The sequence below is a fragment of the Catharus ustulatus genome, chromosome 2 (genome assembly GCF_009819885.2).
Source record: "Catharus ustulatus isolate bCatUst1 chromosome 2, bCatUst1.pri.v2, whole genome shotgun sequence".
NCBI classification, from domain to species: domain Eukaryota; kingdom Metazoa; phylum Chordata; class Aves; order Passeriformes; family Turdidae; genus Catharus; species Catharus ustulatus.
In genome coordinates this window covers 84,289,634-84,307,253 of record NC_046222.1, presented here as the reverse complement: position 1 = coordinate 84,307,253, position 17,620 = coordinate 84,289,634, and the positions used below count along the sequence as shown (strand labels likewise).

The 17,620-nt window shown below is 37.5% G+C and overlaps 1 protein-coding gene across 1 annotated transcript in view; it reads right to left on the bottom strand.

The window, feature by feature from the left end:
* Window positions 1–1,768: 1,768 nt before the first annotated feature.
* Window positions 1,769–17,620, bottom strand: part of TM9SF2 (transmembrane 9 superfamily member 2) — a 30,627-nt gene continuing 14,775 nt past the window's right edge. Inside the window, exons 7-17 of the mRNA XM_033052204.2 lie at window positions 17,090–17,201; window positions 15,080–15,159; window positions 14,890–14,998; window positions 14,634–14,766; window positions 14,263–14,382; window positions 11,405–11,462; window positions 10,607–10,766; window positions 9,047–9,198; window positions 7,908–8,019; window positions 6,415–6,586; window positions 1,769–2,428 (exon numbers count right to left, since the gene is read on the bottom strand). Coding sequence (XP_032908095.1) covers window positions 2,361–2,428; window positions 6,415–6,586; window positions 7,908–8,019; window positions 9,047–9,198; window positions 10,607–10,766; window positions 11,405–11,462; window positions 14,263–14,382; window positions 14,634–14,766; window positions 14,890–14,998; window positions 15,080–15,159; window positions 17,090–17,201 — 1,276 coding nt within the window. The 3' untranslated portion in view covers window positions 1,769–2,360. The remainder of the gene's footprint in view (window positions 2,429–6,414; window positions 6,587–7,907; window positions 8,020–9,046; window positions 9,199–10,606; window positions 10,767–11,404; window positions 11,463–14,262; window positions 14,383–14,633; window positions 14,767–14,889; window positions 14,999–15,079; window positions 15,160–17,089; window positions 17,202–17,620) is intronic.

Below are 17,620 nucleotides of genomic sequence, written 5' to 3'. Positions count from 1 at the left end.
ACACCTTGTGGGCCCCTGTCTGAAGCAGCCTTTTGCAGTGAACTTAGAAAAACTGTTTGAAGGTATCAGAATGGGTTCCTGAGTAAAGACAATTAATCCTTATAAAGCAAGGCTTTAAAAATACAGTGAATTCTAGAGGGCCCGTGCTAGCAGCATGCCCATACTACATGCAGGAGACACAACGTGAGCAGTGAGGAATTATTTGTGTAATTATTGTTTGCCAAGATTTTTGGCTGCACACTTTCAGAAACTTAGGATCATGCATATTTAAAGATCTAATGCTAAATCCCTAAAGTAAACTGCTTTGGTGAAACCTTTCTATCATCCCTCTGCTCCTGCTACCTGTACCTGTGTGTGCTGTGGCCAGCAGGCAATGCTTGAATACCTGAAGGAAGGGAGAACTTCGACTGCATTTTCATTGGAAGTCCTGGAATCCTGGCACGTGGCAACAATGTGCCATCGCCCAAACGTGACACACTTCATTTGTAATCTTCTGGCTTATCTGATTTACAAGCAGTTAACTACTCTCATCTCATCAACAGCAAGTTCCAGATGTTTCACATAAGAAGAAATAGTACATGATGGCAGCTGTACAGAAATCAGCTGATAGAGTCTCTCAGTAGTCCCTGAAGATTTGTGCTTTAATCCAAAGTGTCACTTGTGTAGGCACGTGTACCTGAAGTCATTCTATAAGGTAACAGGAGAAGTATTTCATTAATCTGTTGAGGAATGTATTTATGGAGATATGATAATAAATAGATTACTAGTGTCTGACATAAAGAGAAAGAGCGGAATACTGAGAATAATAATAATACTCACCCTTTTCCTGTTCTGAACATAAACCATGGAAGATTTACCTAAAATCAGCACTTCCCAGTGACTACATGTTGGGAGGGGCACAAGAACAAACCTGTCCACATCTGAGCAGAGCTGTATCTGGTGACAGGCAGAGCACTAATGCTGCAGTTCACCTGGGAAGGGTTGTGGAGCACTGCAATTGTGGGAATGCCTCCTGAAGCCTTGATGTACCAACTTCTGGGAGGTTAATAATGACAAGTTACCTCAACTAAGGATTATTTTTATTGGGTCCAATATTCAAGCATTATCATTAAGGTCCTTTAGAAAAGTAAACTGGTAAGAATAAAACTCCCCAACCTTATGAATGATAATTGGTACATGAAGTTTAATTTTAAATAAAATTTTACCAACCAAATTGTGTTATGTATCTAAAACTACCGAACAAGGCTTGAACAAAACACTCCATTTCCAAAAAAAGGCAAATATAGGTTTAATGCCAGTCATCCAAAATTGACATTAGTCTCTTAATATAAGGCAAAAATAGTAATCTTCTTTTATTTTTTAACCTACATTAAGTACAGTCAGCAATAGCTGCTCTATAGAATATGCATCATTAAAATCTACAAGCAAGATCAGCAGAGAGTGCTGACTCATGCATTGTAAGATCTTCTCAACATAGTGACAACTCCATAGCAATCTCTGGAAACATTTTTGGGTTAAAGACTGGATTAATGCTGCAGAGTGGTTTTGTTAAATGTGTGTGTAATTCAGTTCTCATGCACCACAATCACATGTCCATGTTATAGGTGTTTAGCACAAACAATAATTCTTGCAGATCTAAATGTGTGTCAATATACATTAAACCATAGAAAATGCCGTAAAATACTCTATGCAATCTTTAAGCATCTGTCTTCAATATAATTGTATTTACATATTTTTATGAACTCATAATATGTAATAAGTCAATGAAGACATTTTTACAACGTTTATTAGATTATGAATTTATAAATTCAAGGACTCAGAGGCACATAGTTTAAAAGGCCAAGAACACCAAAACTAATTAAGTCACAGAAATCAGAATATTTATGGACGTAACACCAGTAAAAAATAAAAATCACATCCAGACTAAAAGTAACACTTCTTAAGAGTCATCCTTCAAAGTTAGCATAATAAAAAGTTCTCATTTCCCTCAAAGAAAAATAATTCATCCCACCTACCAAGCTAGAAAAACCTATTTACAGTTGTACTTTGATCAGAAGTATCATTGTGTAATACAGCCACTTCTATTCTGCCATTAGAATTTAACATTTCTTTTAAAGTATAGTTGTATTTACAAATGCATAAATATCATAACTCTGATCTTCATTTAATTTGAATGAAAACAGGTTGTTAAGTCACAATACAAACGCGTTAGTGGAAAAGTAGGTGCATTTCAGTATCATTCTCAAGGAACAGGAAGCCAATACTTCTGATAAAGCTCAAGTTCATCAACAAGACCAGGTTTTTAAGTTACGTTAATGAAGATTAAACCTCTTCTGTGTTAACTCTTTACATTGGTTTCTTCAGTCGACTTTCACTACGCTGTAAATTTTGGTTACAAACCAAAAGCATGCAAAGAATCCAATTGTCCCTAAAAGAAAAAAAAAATTACATGTTAAAACACTGACACAGGAGACATTAATTTCTACCTGGATTTTATAAGTCAAGATGTATATATAGGTGATCTACTGTCTTTAGTCTTCAGTACATCAATCAGATCAGATAATGGAAAGTTATAGACAGTACCTGGTTCTTAAAGGCATCAACTACTCTATAACCTATGTCATTGTTTTCAGGAACATACAACAGATCCTGTGGAAGGCTCTGGTTGCAAGATGTTCCTGTGTTATTTGTCTTATATTTTGTTCTCGTTGTTCCAGTGTGCTGCAGTCCCACTCCTTCACACTGCTCCACTTCACTGTTTCTCAGTGACTACTCACACATACTTTATCTGATCTGCTCAGCTATCAGAATATTATTATGTTCAATAAACGTAATAACAGCATCAGAGTTCCCATCCTTTAGCAATACTTGAAGGTCTTGGAAAACTAGAACATTACCTTTATTTCTCCATAGACTGAGTTAATACAAATTTCAAAGCATAGTGTAGTTACTACACAACTTGTAGTCCTACTGAAAACACGTGTTACATACCTTAAAAATATACACTTTTGAAATACTTATGTCAAAAGGTACACACAGATTTGAAATAAAATTGAAGGATGAAGACCATTTCCTTGAGAACTTATCATCCTTCTAGCAGAATAAAAACAGTTTAATCCCTTCTCTTTGTATAACTCCAAAAGAAACTTTTTAACAAAAATATTTTGAATGTGAAATAGTGAATATAGTTGGGCTTTGTTAATCTAACTGGATTACATTAAAATTCAGTCTCCATCAGAATGATATTGGATTAAACAGCAGCTCAGAACACCTGTTACAGGAATCTTAAATTCCAAAACCAACTAGGACAGAAAAAAGCCCTGAAGATTATCTGATTTTTGCCTCAGTACCTCTTCTAAAATCATACCCCTAATTTATACAAGTGTCAAGGAAATTCTTTAAGAGGAAAAAAACTTCCTTTGTTTTAGATCTGGTAAAAGGGACAACAAAAGCGTGGTAACCTGTTCTCCGTAAAAGCCCGAAAGGAACCATGAATGATATCATGGTCATTTTTTTTCACTTTACACTTGCTAAACTACTGATGTTTAAGGGACTCATTTACTATGATACGTAGTTGTGATCCCAGCTGTGAATCAAAGATTTGTCATGTAGCTCCCGGTATTCTGCCTGCTGAGTCTGATCAATGACCTGGAATGCAGTATGGATGCAAGTGCCTGAAGCATGTGTTATACCGACATAGCAGCAGGGCACCGTCAAAACCCTTCCTCCCAATCCTGACAATTTTTCACAGATGAGTAAGCAGCAGCAGAATAGTTCTCATACAATAATTATGACTTTTTCATTTTAGCTTTTTTATCATCCTGACATGGGAAGTCACTTGCCTTTGGGAGGAGTTTTTGCTAAATTGCTAATACATTATTTTGTTTTAAAAAATGGAGAAGAACTGCCTCTTTTTCCTACCTCTCATTTTTTCTGTAAATCCTTATGTCAGAGCACTTCAGTAAATCTCAGAGAACTGAACATAATCTGCTTTTACATTCCTGTCAATCTAAATGGACAAAATTCTTCTTCAATCTTAAGAAACAGGATTATTTCTCCAAATTAAAAGTTAATTTGCACTTCATCTTGTGGGAAGTAGGTAAAAAAATCGTTAAGCACAGAGTGTTCTACAATTCTGTGTGGTTAACCTCACGTGTATCCTCCCCTGATTTCAACATAGAAATTGAAAGTTTAAAAAATCCAAGAGCATACAGACTCTGAAAACTTAGTTCTAGTTGTACAGGACGACTTGCATTTCCACTGTCCCAATTACTAATATAACTGCCACAAAAGCAGCTGAAAGGGGCTGAGAATAAACCACCTCTTCTTTGCATGCTTGTGAACCTACCCTAAAAATTTGCTGGCAGGTGCTGCACAGCCACTTGGTCAACTCAAAGTGAACATGTGAGCAAAGGAACAAGGAGATGCAGTGGACACATCTTAATGCCTCTAGACAATGTCATGTGACATGACTGACTTGAAAGAATAAGGACAAAAGATACGGGTATCTGAAATGCAAAAAGGCAGCTAAACGAAGTCTCAGCACAGAAAATTATTATAAATCCCCTTTATCTTGAATGAATCCACTTCAGAATTAGTGCATGCATCCAAAGTAAACAAAGTGAACAAAGGAGATGGTAAACACAATTCTGGTTTTGGGCAAAACTGTTTACTATAACATGTAGACTTGCTGAACATCTGTTGAAAAAGCTGGTGAAACGAAATTAATTGACCTTACACTTATGTAAGGCCTTATTATTTTTCACACTACTTTGTAAGTCTGCACTGCATTTAAGATCAGTCTGCATATAGCAGTACACATTCATTTCTAGTTGAACAACTACATCCTAGGATTTTTTAGTTCAATGAAACTATCAGTACACTCAGACCAGAAGTAAAGGTTAAGAGAAAAGCAGGGTGAAAAAGAAAAAGTGAGCAAGGGAGGCAGAATCTCTGATCTATGCATTCAGAATGACTTGCAAACTGGTACAGAAATGTGAATAAAAGTAGAGATGCATAAATTACAAACTATCTGCAAGCAATGCCAAATGACATTAGACTGACTTAAAACGAAGGACAGAAGATAAAAACTGCCCACTTTTGGGACACAGCTTGATCACTTTTCAATGAGATTATATAATGCTCTCAAGTCCCATTTCTTCCTTTTAACAGGCAATGACCCAAGAAAATTCTTGCAGGCGATTGCTCCCGTTCATCATCATCATCTGCACTCAGTTATAGTGCACAAACTGCTTCAATATTTCCTTAGTTGAAGTGGAAATGTCTTTGAAATATTCGGTTACACTTAAAGTGAACACCATTCTTAGTTCTCTTCCCTTTTTCACTATTTTTGTTCTCCCATGTTAAGTGGAAATGAAAATTCTCCTTAATAGTCATAGTGAGATTTGTATTAAAATCTCTGATAACAAGCCATTTGTAGTCTAGGAGGCCTCAAAAGATGGTGTCTATACATAAACACATATCCAAGCCTTTGGAATCATGGAAAGTCATCATCAACATGAAGCCTGATATTATTTAAACCACTGATCAGTTCAAAGTAGTTTTAGAAGTACTACTCTAGGATAGAGTGCACAAGGATGGTCTGCATTCTGCTGGAGCAGAACACAGAATTTTTAAGATTTTTTTTAAAGTTGGCAGTTGCTGCCTTCTTCAGTTTGAAAGGAGACTTCTTGCATTTTCACTGCCACTTTTCCACCCTAAACAAGGGCTATTTCTATCTGACTGAAGACTACAACGGAAGATTTTGTGACCTCATCTCAATTACTGAAGAGGAAATTGAAATGCAGCACCTAAGACAGATGTTTTTTCCAAATGCTTACAATGAAGATTACAAGATTCTGACAAGACTGATACAAAAAAATATTAGAGAGATTCTGTCTGCTTCCCATGCCACTTCAATGCAATTGGAAAAAAGGTAAATACATTCTGAAAAAGAGCAAATTAAAAAAAAAAAAAAAGGCATTCTTTGTCAGATTTTACTCCTCTCTCTTCCTTCCAGCTATTCCATAAAATCTGCAGTTTTTATCTTGACACTGTAACTTTATACTTGATTGTGTGTGATTAGAAGTGTGCTTCTCCAAAGACAATTAATTTTAAAAACTGAGTTTGTCATATGACTATCATAAGAATGAAATTTCAAAAGGTATTTATCACATATTTGTAGACCTAATTATTCCTATAATTAGCTCAAATTAGCAGTAGTTTTGCCTCATCCTCACTTGTTTCTTTTATTAAAATTTGTAATCACATAGTTGCAATATGCTACACCCGGAAAAAAGAATCAAAGGCATACATATATTTATAATTCTGTATCAAGATTAGTTTTGTCAAGAATTTTACTATGCAAAACTAAAGAGAGATTCAAAATTTAAAACTGAGATTCAATACACTTACCTGTGAAAAGGAAGAAGATCAAAACCATAATCATGGTATAACCGAAATATAAAATGGTGCTAGCTGTTCCTGTGATTTGCAGTTTAGAAAAGAAGTAATGTATTGCATATATTAGGAAATAAACTGCAGTGAAGCCACTAGTGAGAAATGAACGCCACTGCCAGTGATAGTCCTAGAAAGAGTGAAGAAAAAATACAGATGTGTGAGAAATATTGCGTACTCCTCTAGCCCACTGATCCTACTAGTAAATGCAGAGCTACTTTCTCTGACTTTATCCAAAAGAAAGTTTTTGTAGGGTTTTTTATCTAGAGGGAGAAGAACTATATATAGTATATATAATACTGCTTTAATGACACCATTCAAAATGAGAGCTGTTACCTAAAGATCAACAGCAAATACACAAAATTCTAAGACCCAAAATAAGCTAGATGTATTGATTTCCAGCCATACAGATTTTTTTCCCAAGGCTGGGTATGTCCAAAATGCACTCTGATTGAACAAAATTAATGGATTAATTTAACATCTTCAGAAAACAGGGAGTGAGAATCTAAAGATGTGATATCTGACTCAGCAATACCCACTGTAGGGTTTTAATATTTCTTACAAGTTTTGCCAAAAGTAGTCTGCTTCACTTTTTAATGACATGGTTTAAGTACAGTAATTTCACGACCATAAGGCGCACCGGACTATAAGGCGCACCCCCCAGGAGTCGGCAAAATTCGCAACTTTGTAGATCAGATAAGGCGCACCAGACTATAGGGCGTACTTTTCTTTTGCAGCGAGGCTCCGCCCCCAGCTCCCTCCGCGCGGTTGCTGGACGAGGCCCCGCCTCAACCTGGCAGTCATGGGCCCCCGGGCCTGCCTGTACCCGGCAGGGGCGGTGCCGTGGGCCCCCAGGCCCGCCTGTACCCGGTGGGGCCGGGGCATGCCCACCACTGCTCCGTGCCGCCTCTCCGGGGCCGGGCTGTGGCCGCCGCCCCTCTGTGCCGCCTGCACGGGGCCAGGCTGTGCCTGTGGAGGGGCCATGCCGCCTGCACAGGGCCAGGGAGTGCCTGTGTAGGGGCCGTGCCGCCTCCACGGGGCTGGGGGGAGCGTCTGGAGGGGCCGTCCCACCTCCACAGGGCCGGGGCATGCCTCTGGAGGAGTGGCTCCGCCTCCACGGGGCCGAGGTGTGCCCGCCGCTGCTCTGCGCCACCTTCACCTGGCAGCCACGGCCCTGCCAGCTACCCCCGTGGCTCACAGCTCTCACTTCCGGGTAGGCAAATTTTTTGAACTTTGTCCATCAGATGAGGCACACCGGACTATAAGGTGCACTTCTGGGTTCCAGGGAAAATTTTAGTCAAAAGGGTGCGCCTTATAGTCGTGAAATTACCGTACATCTCATCTAGCACTAGTGTTCATGTTGAATTCTGGAATACTTCTTTTTAATTACAAAAGCACTAAAAATTTTTTAACCATTCTTAGAACATTATGAGGTTTGAAATATTTCCTACCTCTGCACATAGATGGAAGTAGCAGAGCAATATTGTAGCCTCAGAACATGTAATAACCAAAATAATGAATACCAGAAACAGGAAGCCAAACATGTAATACATCTGGTGGGACCTATAAAAGGGAGTTAAAAAAAAAAATTAAATGGCCATTGTGCTATTATTATCTCTTCATATGTAGTAACATCACCTTCACCCTAAGTACTTCCCCTTCCTATTGAAATACTGTCAATTGTGCGGCTATACAATTGACTAATTTATTTTCTAACTAAAGAATTGGAACCTTGGCAGCTCAGTCTGAGAACACTGAGAAAGCAAACCAAAGCATGCCCCTGGTTGGGATTTTAGAGAAAGAAATGACTAAACATAATGGTGAAATCACAGCTCCAGTGAAGTCAGCATGACCTCTTCCACTAACTTCAGCAGAACCTGGATTTCACCTCACATTTCAATCAAAGGGGCAGAGCTCCAAAATAACAAGAAATGTCAAATGCTGTAACTGTCTGTGTTGGGTAGAGGCACCTATTCAAGGTTCAGAAACAGTTTAACAAGATCCAATAACTAAATTGTGCCAGAAGGAAGACAAATTCCTCACAGTAGATTAGTTTGTCAGTGACCTCACATCAAAATTCACTTATACTGCACTAGTCTATGGTTCTCTATTTTTAAAAATAATTACTTTTTTAAAAATAAAGATTACACAAGAATATGTTCTTGGTTCTTTTTATCCTCCCCAGAGTAGTAATACTTTTTTAGCCTAATAACAACTACCAAAAAAATCTCAAGTTTATTTTAATAAACTTTACTACTGTCAAGTTATATGCCATATATCAGCTTCAGAGCCACTTCCATATGAAGTTAGAAGAGTAGAATGAAAAAACAACAAACTATCTGAAGGTAGGTCAGCTGTAAATTGCTAAGCATATCACAGCCACCTCTCTGTACACCCCAACAAGCACAAAAAGCACTGAGCATCTTCGAAACAACAAAACATTGAAAAGATGTTAACATTTAAGTTGCATTGAACCAGTATTATGGTAGCCTTGCATCCTCAAAAAATGAGGCATAGCATCTCGAAGAAAACCTTTCACAAAGAAATTACCACTTTTTAAGACAGAAAATTCAATTTATAGTGAACTTACCAAATACTATTGAGAATAAAGAACAACTGTATAAAGATACATCCAAAAGGAAGAATCCCTCCCATGATAATGCCAGGTAATGGCTTTGTATAGAATGATTGCTCAGGAATCTGACGTGGAATTTGGTTCGTGCGAACAGGGTGTTCAATAGCCTTTAAACGAAAATAACAAAGAAAGAAATAAATAAAATGTTTAACATTTTTGCTTTCTTTTTGTAATGAGTGGTAGCAAAAAGACTACCCATTGTTTTGAGCATGTGCATGCCCAGCTATACTACATTTGCTTTTATTCCCAGCTCAGTTACCAACACTTGCTTAGTAAACTCGCTTTAAAAACAGCTCTTATTGAAAACACAGTAACAGATATTTTGGATTTCCCTTTTAATGTTCGCCTAGCTATCATCTGTTACGGAGCCTGAGCTGATTTACCACATTTCAGCTGAGGTGCTCGTGGTGCAGACTCCTGTTTTCACCTTCCAAAAATTCTAGCATGTTATTTTTCAGGATTTACTTCCAGAATTGCACTAGGATAAACTTAATGAAAGGACTCAATCTGGAAATTTGATCCTAATTTAAGACACATGCATGGATCAGCATGGTGGGAGAAAACAATATAAGGCACTGTAAGATACATGCATACTTTGCATCTTTCCCCTTTCATAAAGATCACATCAAAAGCATCAATAGATACTTCCTTTCTGATTTAATTTTCAAGTCTTTGCAACAACGACCACATTGCCTTATTAGCTTATCAAATCTTCCTTTCTTAAAAGATGTACACACCTGTACAATGCAGGGGAACTTGACAGAATTTCAACATGGTTATCAGGAAAAACCCACTGAATTCTGGTTAAGAAAAAGAAGGTAACTACAGAACTGACTTAAGAAGTGCCTACTACAACAATAATTTCTGAAGGAGATCTACAGAGAGATGGAATCCTGGGCTTCCTATGCAGGGAAAAAAAAAAAAAAAAGATCCAATCTCATTATTTAATGATTTGGTCTCCAAATTAAGAAATGTTTGGTCACAAGGAGCCCTCTTAAAAATACGTGGAATTGATTGGCTTAGGAGTAAATCACAATTGATGTCTGCCAAGCAGAGATAACCATTTACAGAACACTTATGCAAACAGATTTCACAGAACTCCAGCAATCTGATCAGGTAACATCCTCAGTGTAGAGGGCAGACAGGAACAAGAAATACACGATGGAACCCAGAAATGCATGATTTGCTTTCCTTTATGCTTGCTGAGTCAAGTACTTGTTTTAATATATGAAAAATGTGCTCGTTAAAATAAAAATGCTCAAATCACTGATTTATTTGTAGCAGTCACTCATTTAAATACAATGATAACCCAAATCGCTGCAGAAAAGTATCACTGCCACCAACCATGTGTCACAGCCTTGGAATACTAAGACTGGTTATCTAATGCAATTCTGAAGTAACCAAACAGTACAACTAGCTTAGGTGCTACCTCAGTCATGGCCTACACAGAGAAAAATATTTATGTGTGTGTATATATGTATACACTTAAAAAAACAACTTCTCAGAAACACTTACGTTTTTCTTAAACCCAAAATAGGCACCAATAAACGTCAGTGGTACAGATATGCAAAACCAGAGTGCCAAAATAGCAACCAAGGTACCAAATGGAATAGCTGCTGAAGAGCCTTCTCCCCAGAGAATGAGGTTCATGATAAAAAAATCTGCAAATACAATTCTGAAAAACACACAGCACACTTAAAGCATAGAAATACTTCTTAACATTTACTAATGTTGACAAAACAATGGCACCGCTTTAAGATTTTAGTTGGAATCTCTGCTAAAACCAAATGACACACACAAAATATGAAAACAAAGAGGTCAGACAAGCAATTCTTTGTTAATCTAGTGGGACTGAACTCCAGCAGGCGCTGACGTTCCAACTAAGATATTTCAAATATATGCTTGTCTTAACTACACTTCAGGGTAAGACTGCTTGCTGTGATTAAGTGAAAAAAATTACCAGAGTGGTTATACATTATATGACACTATATAAGACTGACTACAGTGTAGTCAGAGAAACAGTCCAGAGAATAAAAGAAGACAATGAAAAAGTGAGCCTAAAACTTACTACTATCATAATGCTTTTTCCTCATCAACCTTTTCATGTGGTGAGAGTAAACAAACGCTTACAAAAAAAATCTAGGGATGATATGCCACTTACTCATCTTTGTCAAAAGCACCATGATACTCTTGTAGCTTCCAGAATAAAGGGACAATCTAAGATTTACTTGTATAGTTGAAACTTTAAAAATTAGCTATGCATATCAGAGAAACAACTTAATTCTCTTAATCATGGCAATATTCTCAACTTACCCAGGACAAAGGAATGATGTCAGCAGGACATTTGTTTTCCATTTCTCACCTCCAAATGCTGTATATTAAAACATTGGATAGACATTAACACATGCATTAAGCTCAACTATTAATTTTCCAGTCCATTTACCCATTATACTTAGCTTGCAAATACTCAAATAATGTGCTACCATGCCAAATTTAAAACAGTAAACTAAATATTCATTAATAAAATTAGATTTCTTTATTCCATTGCTTAATCACAGAACTTTAAAGCAAAATGTCTCATACCAAGGTCAGGAAAGGTATCCAACTAAAACTGTGTGTCTGACCACTTTATCTACTACAAGGAGGGAGCAGATTTGCAGTATTTCTAAGTCTTAAAAAAAATTTAAAACCTGAAGCGATTAAGAAATTCAAGCTTTCTAGCATTTGACTGCAGATTTCAGTAGGTAAAGATACGTAAATATGTGAAAACCAAGCTTAACAATTTTCTTGAAATAAGTCTTGCCTGTGAATCTTACAGGAGAGTCAGAACTAACACGCTTACAGCAGCAGTGATGTTTTCTTGAGTCTTAACTGCATTAAGCAGCGGTGAAACCAAAAAACCAAAGACAGCTTTATTAAGAAAATCTTTATGAATTTGCACTGTACTGATAAAAATTCTAGTCAGTACACTTTCAAATGAAAATATACTGCTGGAGTGCAGTGAAGCTGATAATTTCATCTGAGCACTGCCATAATGACATGCTTCTTTATTTCAAGTCAGAAGTGATTATGGTTAGAGTGATTTTAATTAAGTTTCTATTTCTTCATAAAAACTTGGTAGAACATGACAGCAGTTATTAAGATTAACCATTTAATTTCAACTCAGGTTTCACTTTTTAAATGCAATTTTGAAAAAACCACCCCAATTTTAAAAACTGGATATCCATTTCAGTTGCATTTTGTTTTGTCTCACATTACTTTATTTACATAATATAAAAAAAAACCCAATCACATTTACATGCTCTAAGAGTATAAACCACTTCTTGTTATAACAAAGATATCTCTGGATCAGTCATTGACTGACTGTCTTAGCAATTCAACAAAACATTCAAGTATCAATTAAGTGATTCCCAGTAAATAAAATATGAAATTTTATCATTAATAACTACATTTCCACCAAAGACACAGCATTCAATTTGCCATCAATACACTTAAAAATATCCTTCAAAACACACAGTATACACCACAATATAAAGAAAAATTATGTCCTCAATTATGTTCTTAGTACTAAAGTTTCCTTCTGTTTCAGTCTAACTGGCTTGGATATCAGGAATACAGTAATTTCACGACTATAAGGCGCACCCTTTTGACTAAAATTTTTCCCGGAACACGGAAGTGCGCCTTATAGTCCAGTGCGCCTTATCTGATGGACAAAATTCAGAAATTTGCCTACCCAGAAGTGCGAGCTGCGAGCCGCGGGGGGAGCCGGCAGGGCCGTGGCTGCTGGGTGGAGGCGGGGCGGAGCGGTGGTGGGCACGCCCCGGCCCCGTGGAGGGGGGACAGCCCCTCCACAGGCACGCCCTGGTCCTGTGGAGGTGGGACGGCCTCTCCACAGGCACCCCCTGGCCCCGTGCAGGCGGGACAGCCCCTCCACAGGCACAGTCCGGCCCTGTGCAGACGGCACAGAGGGGCAGGGGCCACAGCCCGGCCCCAGAGAGGCAGCACGGAGCAGTGGTGTGCATGCCCCGGCCCCGCCAGGTACAGGCGGCCCTGGGGGCCCATGGCTGCCGGTTTGAGACGGGGTGAGCTGGGGGCGGAGCCTCACCGCAAAAAAAAAAAGTGCGCCTTATAGTCCAGTGCGCCTTATATGATCTACAGAGTTGCGAATTTTGCCGCCTCCCCGGGGGTGCGCCTTATAGTCCAGTGCGCCTTATGGTCATGAAATTACTGTACTTCACTACCACGTCACCACCACTCTGTAAAAACTCCCTACAAAATACATGCTGTTTTCCCCACATGAAAATTACAAAACAGTTAGAAGAAAGAACTCGAGTATCTAGTGCTAGGCTAAAGGTCTAGAATAAACTTCTCCTCTAGCCCGCTATATTCACAACTAAAGTAGTCCAAAAGATCCATCTCTCTCAGTCAAAGCACATTTCACCTTGAGTAAGGTAATTAAAACCTTAAATTAAAACCTAAAGCTGTATGTGGAATGCCATGCTTCACCTACAAATAAATCAGAGGATAAAGGGGTAAACCATCTGAGCTGGCACACAGACAGGTCTTGAAACAATAGCTGGAATCAGTGAGGGAAAACACCATAAACTCACTCCTGTCAGGGGCACAAATACCATAGGGTGGTTTCTACAACTACAGAGCACCAAACAATCCTTCTCCCTTGTGCTCCAGCTGCAGTCCCATAACCAAATTATTAAACCAATTATTCTCCAAAAACCATGGGAGCTAGCTAAAAAGAGGTCACAAATCCCAGCCATGTAAGAACTGAGGTTCACAATTTGGGGGTGCAGATGTGTGTTACCAGCAACATCCATGGCTAAAACTAAATGCAGGTTTACACTTGTCCTCACAGTGATAGGAAATAGAAGCAGAAAACTTCTGGTGTAAAGATGTAATGACTTTAGTACTAATACTATTTTATTTTACAAATACACAGCAGCAAGAGCAATTCAGGGCATTTAGGCACGATTACGTCAAAAACAGTGTAACTACGTTAAGTGTTCTATATATATTTTCTGTTGTTAAGGTAAGTACATTTCTCCAAGATGCCCCAAGGGAAGCTATGAACAATGCAGCAAAATAAAAATCAGTTCTGTAGTGATAATTTACATCAATGAACTTAAGCATTGCCATTTTCAGTAACTATTACTCACATTTGTAGAATCTGGCAGCAACATAACCAGCTGGAGTTCCAAGCAGTACCCACAGAACTACAGCACAGGTCATTAGAGCTCCCCTGTTAGCAGGCGACAAAAATCCCAGGCAAGCAAAAACTGTGAAGCAAAGATGCACACTTTCAGAAATTAGGTTAGAAACCTTAGACTATATGTTTGACTTAAAGCCAGTACATCAGTTATCTTAAAATCTGTGCTTAGTAAGTTGCATGTCTACTACATCAGCTCAGCTGTTTCTAATGACTTTTATGAAATTTCTAGACAAAACTGTACTGCTATTTTTACTAGCACCATGCAGTTAGCAGTGAAAAATCACGTACAATCAACTAAATCCTCCCCACTTTACTTACACAGGGTAACAAAAGTCATTATTAATATTTGTGTGCCAGAGCCTAGAAAAACTGACAACAGCATTCCTTTTCTTGGGGGCCTGAAAATATCACCATGAACCAGTTTCCAGCCAAATTCTTCTTGAGCATCTTCCTGTAAAAGAAATACATCCAATTTAATACAGCAGATTGCAACTTAAATAGCCTGTTACAACTACACATTTAAGTGAAAAAAATACATTCCAAATAAATCTTAGGAGCTACATTTTAGACTTACAGTGGAATCCATCTGATTGTATCTTGCAATATCTTTATGCAGTGTCCTCAACATAATCATAGCTACCATTCCAGACAGAAAGAGGACAATCACCAGGGAATTCATAATACTGAAGAAAAAAAGAAAATAAATGAAAATCATAATTTAAACTGCAATGTAAACATTTCAGTACAATAAACTTCTTTCTTACCTGAACCATTGGATGTGAGTGTGAGGCATGGATTCCAAAATATAATCCCATCTTGATGCCCACCTGATACTTTTTTCTTCCTGAAAGAGTAAACACATGAACTTCAGATACAGTCAGTACCCAACTCATACATTTAAAAGTTGATGTTTGTGCAAAGCAATCTTAAATCTTATGACTGACTGAAATTTCAAGTTCCATACCTTACAGGGAACAGTTTAATAATAGCTACCTAGAGTAAATGTAAGATTTAACCATAGAATCTAAACCAAAATATTTTTTCTGAATTTGAGCACCTATGTCTTCTTAAGACATTAAGGCTTACCAAATTAATTCTATTGTGCATCCTCCCTTCAAGAACTGCATTAGTTCATCTGGAATGGTCTTGCAGAATAGTTAAGGAACATGATTTTTAAACACCTGTAAATCCATATACCGAGAAATAAGCTATGCTATACAGTCTCCAGCATAATACTTCACTCTCTAGATCATGCTCTGTCCAAATTATCCACTGCTTTCATACAACCTCATTTCAGTACCTTAGTAACTACTAATCCTATTACAAACAGCTTTTACTGCAAGACAGGTGTGGAGACAATACTATAGAACTTACACTGTTAGCAGAGGGAAGAAAATTATTCCTCCAGGCATTTCAACAGATTAAACTTATTCAAAATGAGCATTCATTGATCAGAAATGCTTCAAAAAGAACATTTTTTCTATTTTGCAGGATAAACAGGAAAAAAAGGATTAGACAGTGCTAATTAAGGTGAAGATTGCTATTAAACAAACTATAAACACTAATAGTGATTAGTAAAATTGGCTAGGTGTCTGACAGGCTGATACTTCAGTAATTTATAACATACAAGAGCAAGAGTGCTTTCCAGTAAAGCCAGGTTTTGAAAAAATCCAGTGGGTTAAAAAAATTTAGTCAAAATCATATATCTAGTTCACTGAGATAACAAAATCATGTCTCAAAGCAACAAATTTCTAAACCAGTATCAATGACTCTAGAATAGAACTGCATTTTTCCTCATATCTAAACTGCCTTTTATTTGTCTTCCTGAGATGACCTGTCTGTCAACCCAATGGAAATTCAGAAGATTACCTCCAATTGATGTAATACTGTGCATAAGACAGTTGCACACACACAGCTGGGCATGTCATTATTAAGGACAAACAATAAAATAATATGAAACTGAGGTTACTCTAAATTACTAACTTCTCACAGGTTTCCAGAAATACTTGCTTTTCAGTATACAAATTCATTTCAGCACCATAACTGATATAATTTCTCAAAATACAGTTATATAGTATATACATAATATAATCCCTCCTGAGTGCATTTTTATACTACTTATTGTATTTTGAACTCAGAGTGACATGGAAACAGTTTTCAAGAAGGAGTAAGAAACTTTGATAAACGGTTTGTCCAGCAAACTCCATTTACAGAAAAACAAAACAAAACCACAACCTCCCTCTCTTGTTAGTCAGCAGAATGAGAAATATTCAGCTATCACTGTTGCCTGCAGTTGCCTGCTATACTGCTCCTCTGCTTTGAAATAGTGAGTAGTAGAACAAAGACTACCTGCTTCTTACTCTTTTGCAGGTTTCCATGGAAGGAAGACCTTGGAGAGAAGGCAGGTTTTGCAGCAGGAGGGCAGAAAACAATCAGCTTCAACCTACCTACAACAGTAATTTGCTGAAACACACAATTTCTCAGACTCAAGAACTTGGATTGAAAAACAGTCTACCAAACAACCTAGGCAGACGTGGAAAGTGTGACACTTTTAAAAACCACATATGTATTTCACATCCACTCTGTGTGTGTTGGTATGCAAAACTGTAATGTCATGTGGTTAAATCCCAAGCCACCTCTGAAATTCCAGTTCAAATAGAGTTTTAATACTACAAATTTACTATTCTGAGCTAATTTTAATTGTCCATCCTTATAATTCAGAGTATTAATGGGTGATTTTAAGAGGTAACTACCACAGAAATCTTAGTACTCACTTGAAAAGTAACTGAGTATGTGTACGCAATTTTGACTTCTCCACTAGCCTTATTACTTATATCCATGGGTACTCCTGAGCAGTCAGGGTTGTCTACATGAGTATGCTTGTAACTGTGGGAAGAAAAGACACAGAATGAGAGCCACTTCACTGACAACATTTTTAAGAAATAATTAATTCACCTTAAAAAAGCATACCGAGGATTCTTCCCTTAAATGTAAGAATTGTACTCAATGTCTCATAAATTTCAGAACTCATAAGGAACATATCCTAAGCTCAGGAATTTTTGAAACCTGAACTTCTTAAACAAGATTCGTCTCTTCTAAAGAGAGCACAGTGTCTAAAGCAGAGTAACAAAAATGAAAGAAGCCTTAGTATTGCTATGAACTACTAAAACATTTTAAAAGTTACACCACTAGAATTATTAACTTCTGCCAAAAAAAAATACTTTCAACTGAACCAACAATGCAACAAGCTCAGTTACACCATGAAAGACAAGATGCTAAAAAATAATACCGCAGACACCAGTTGT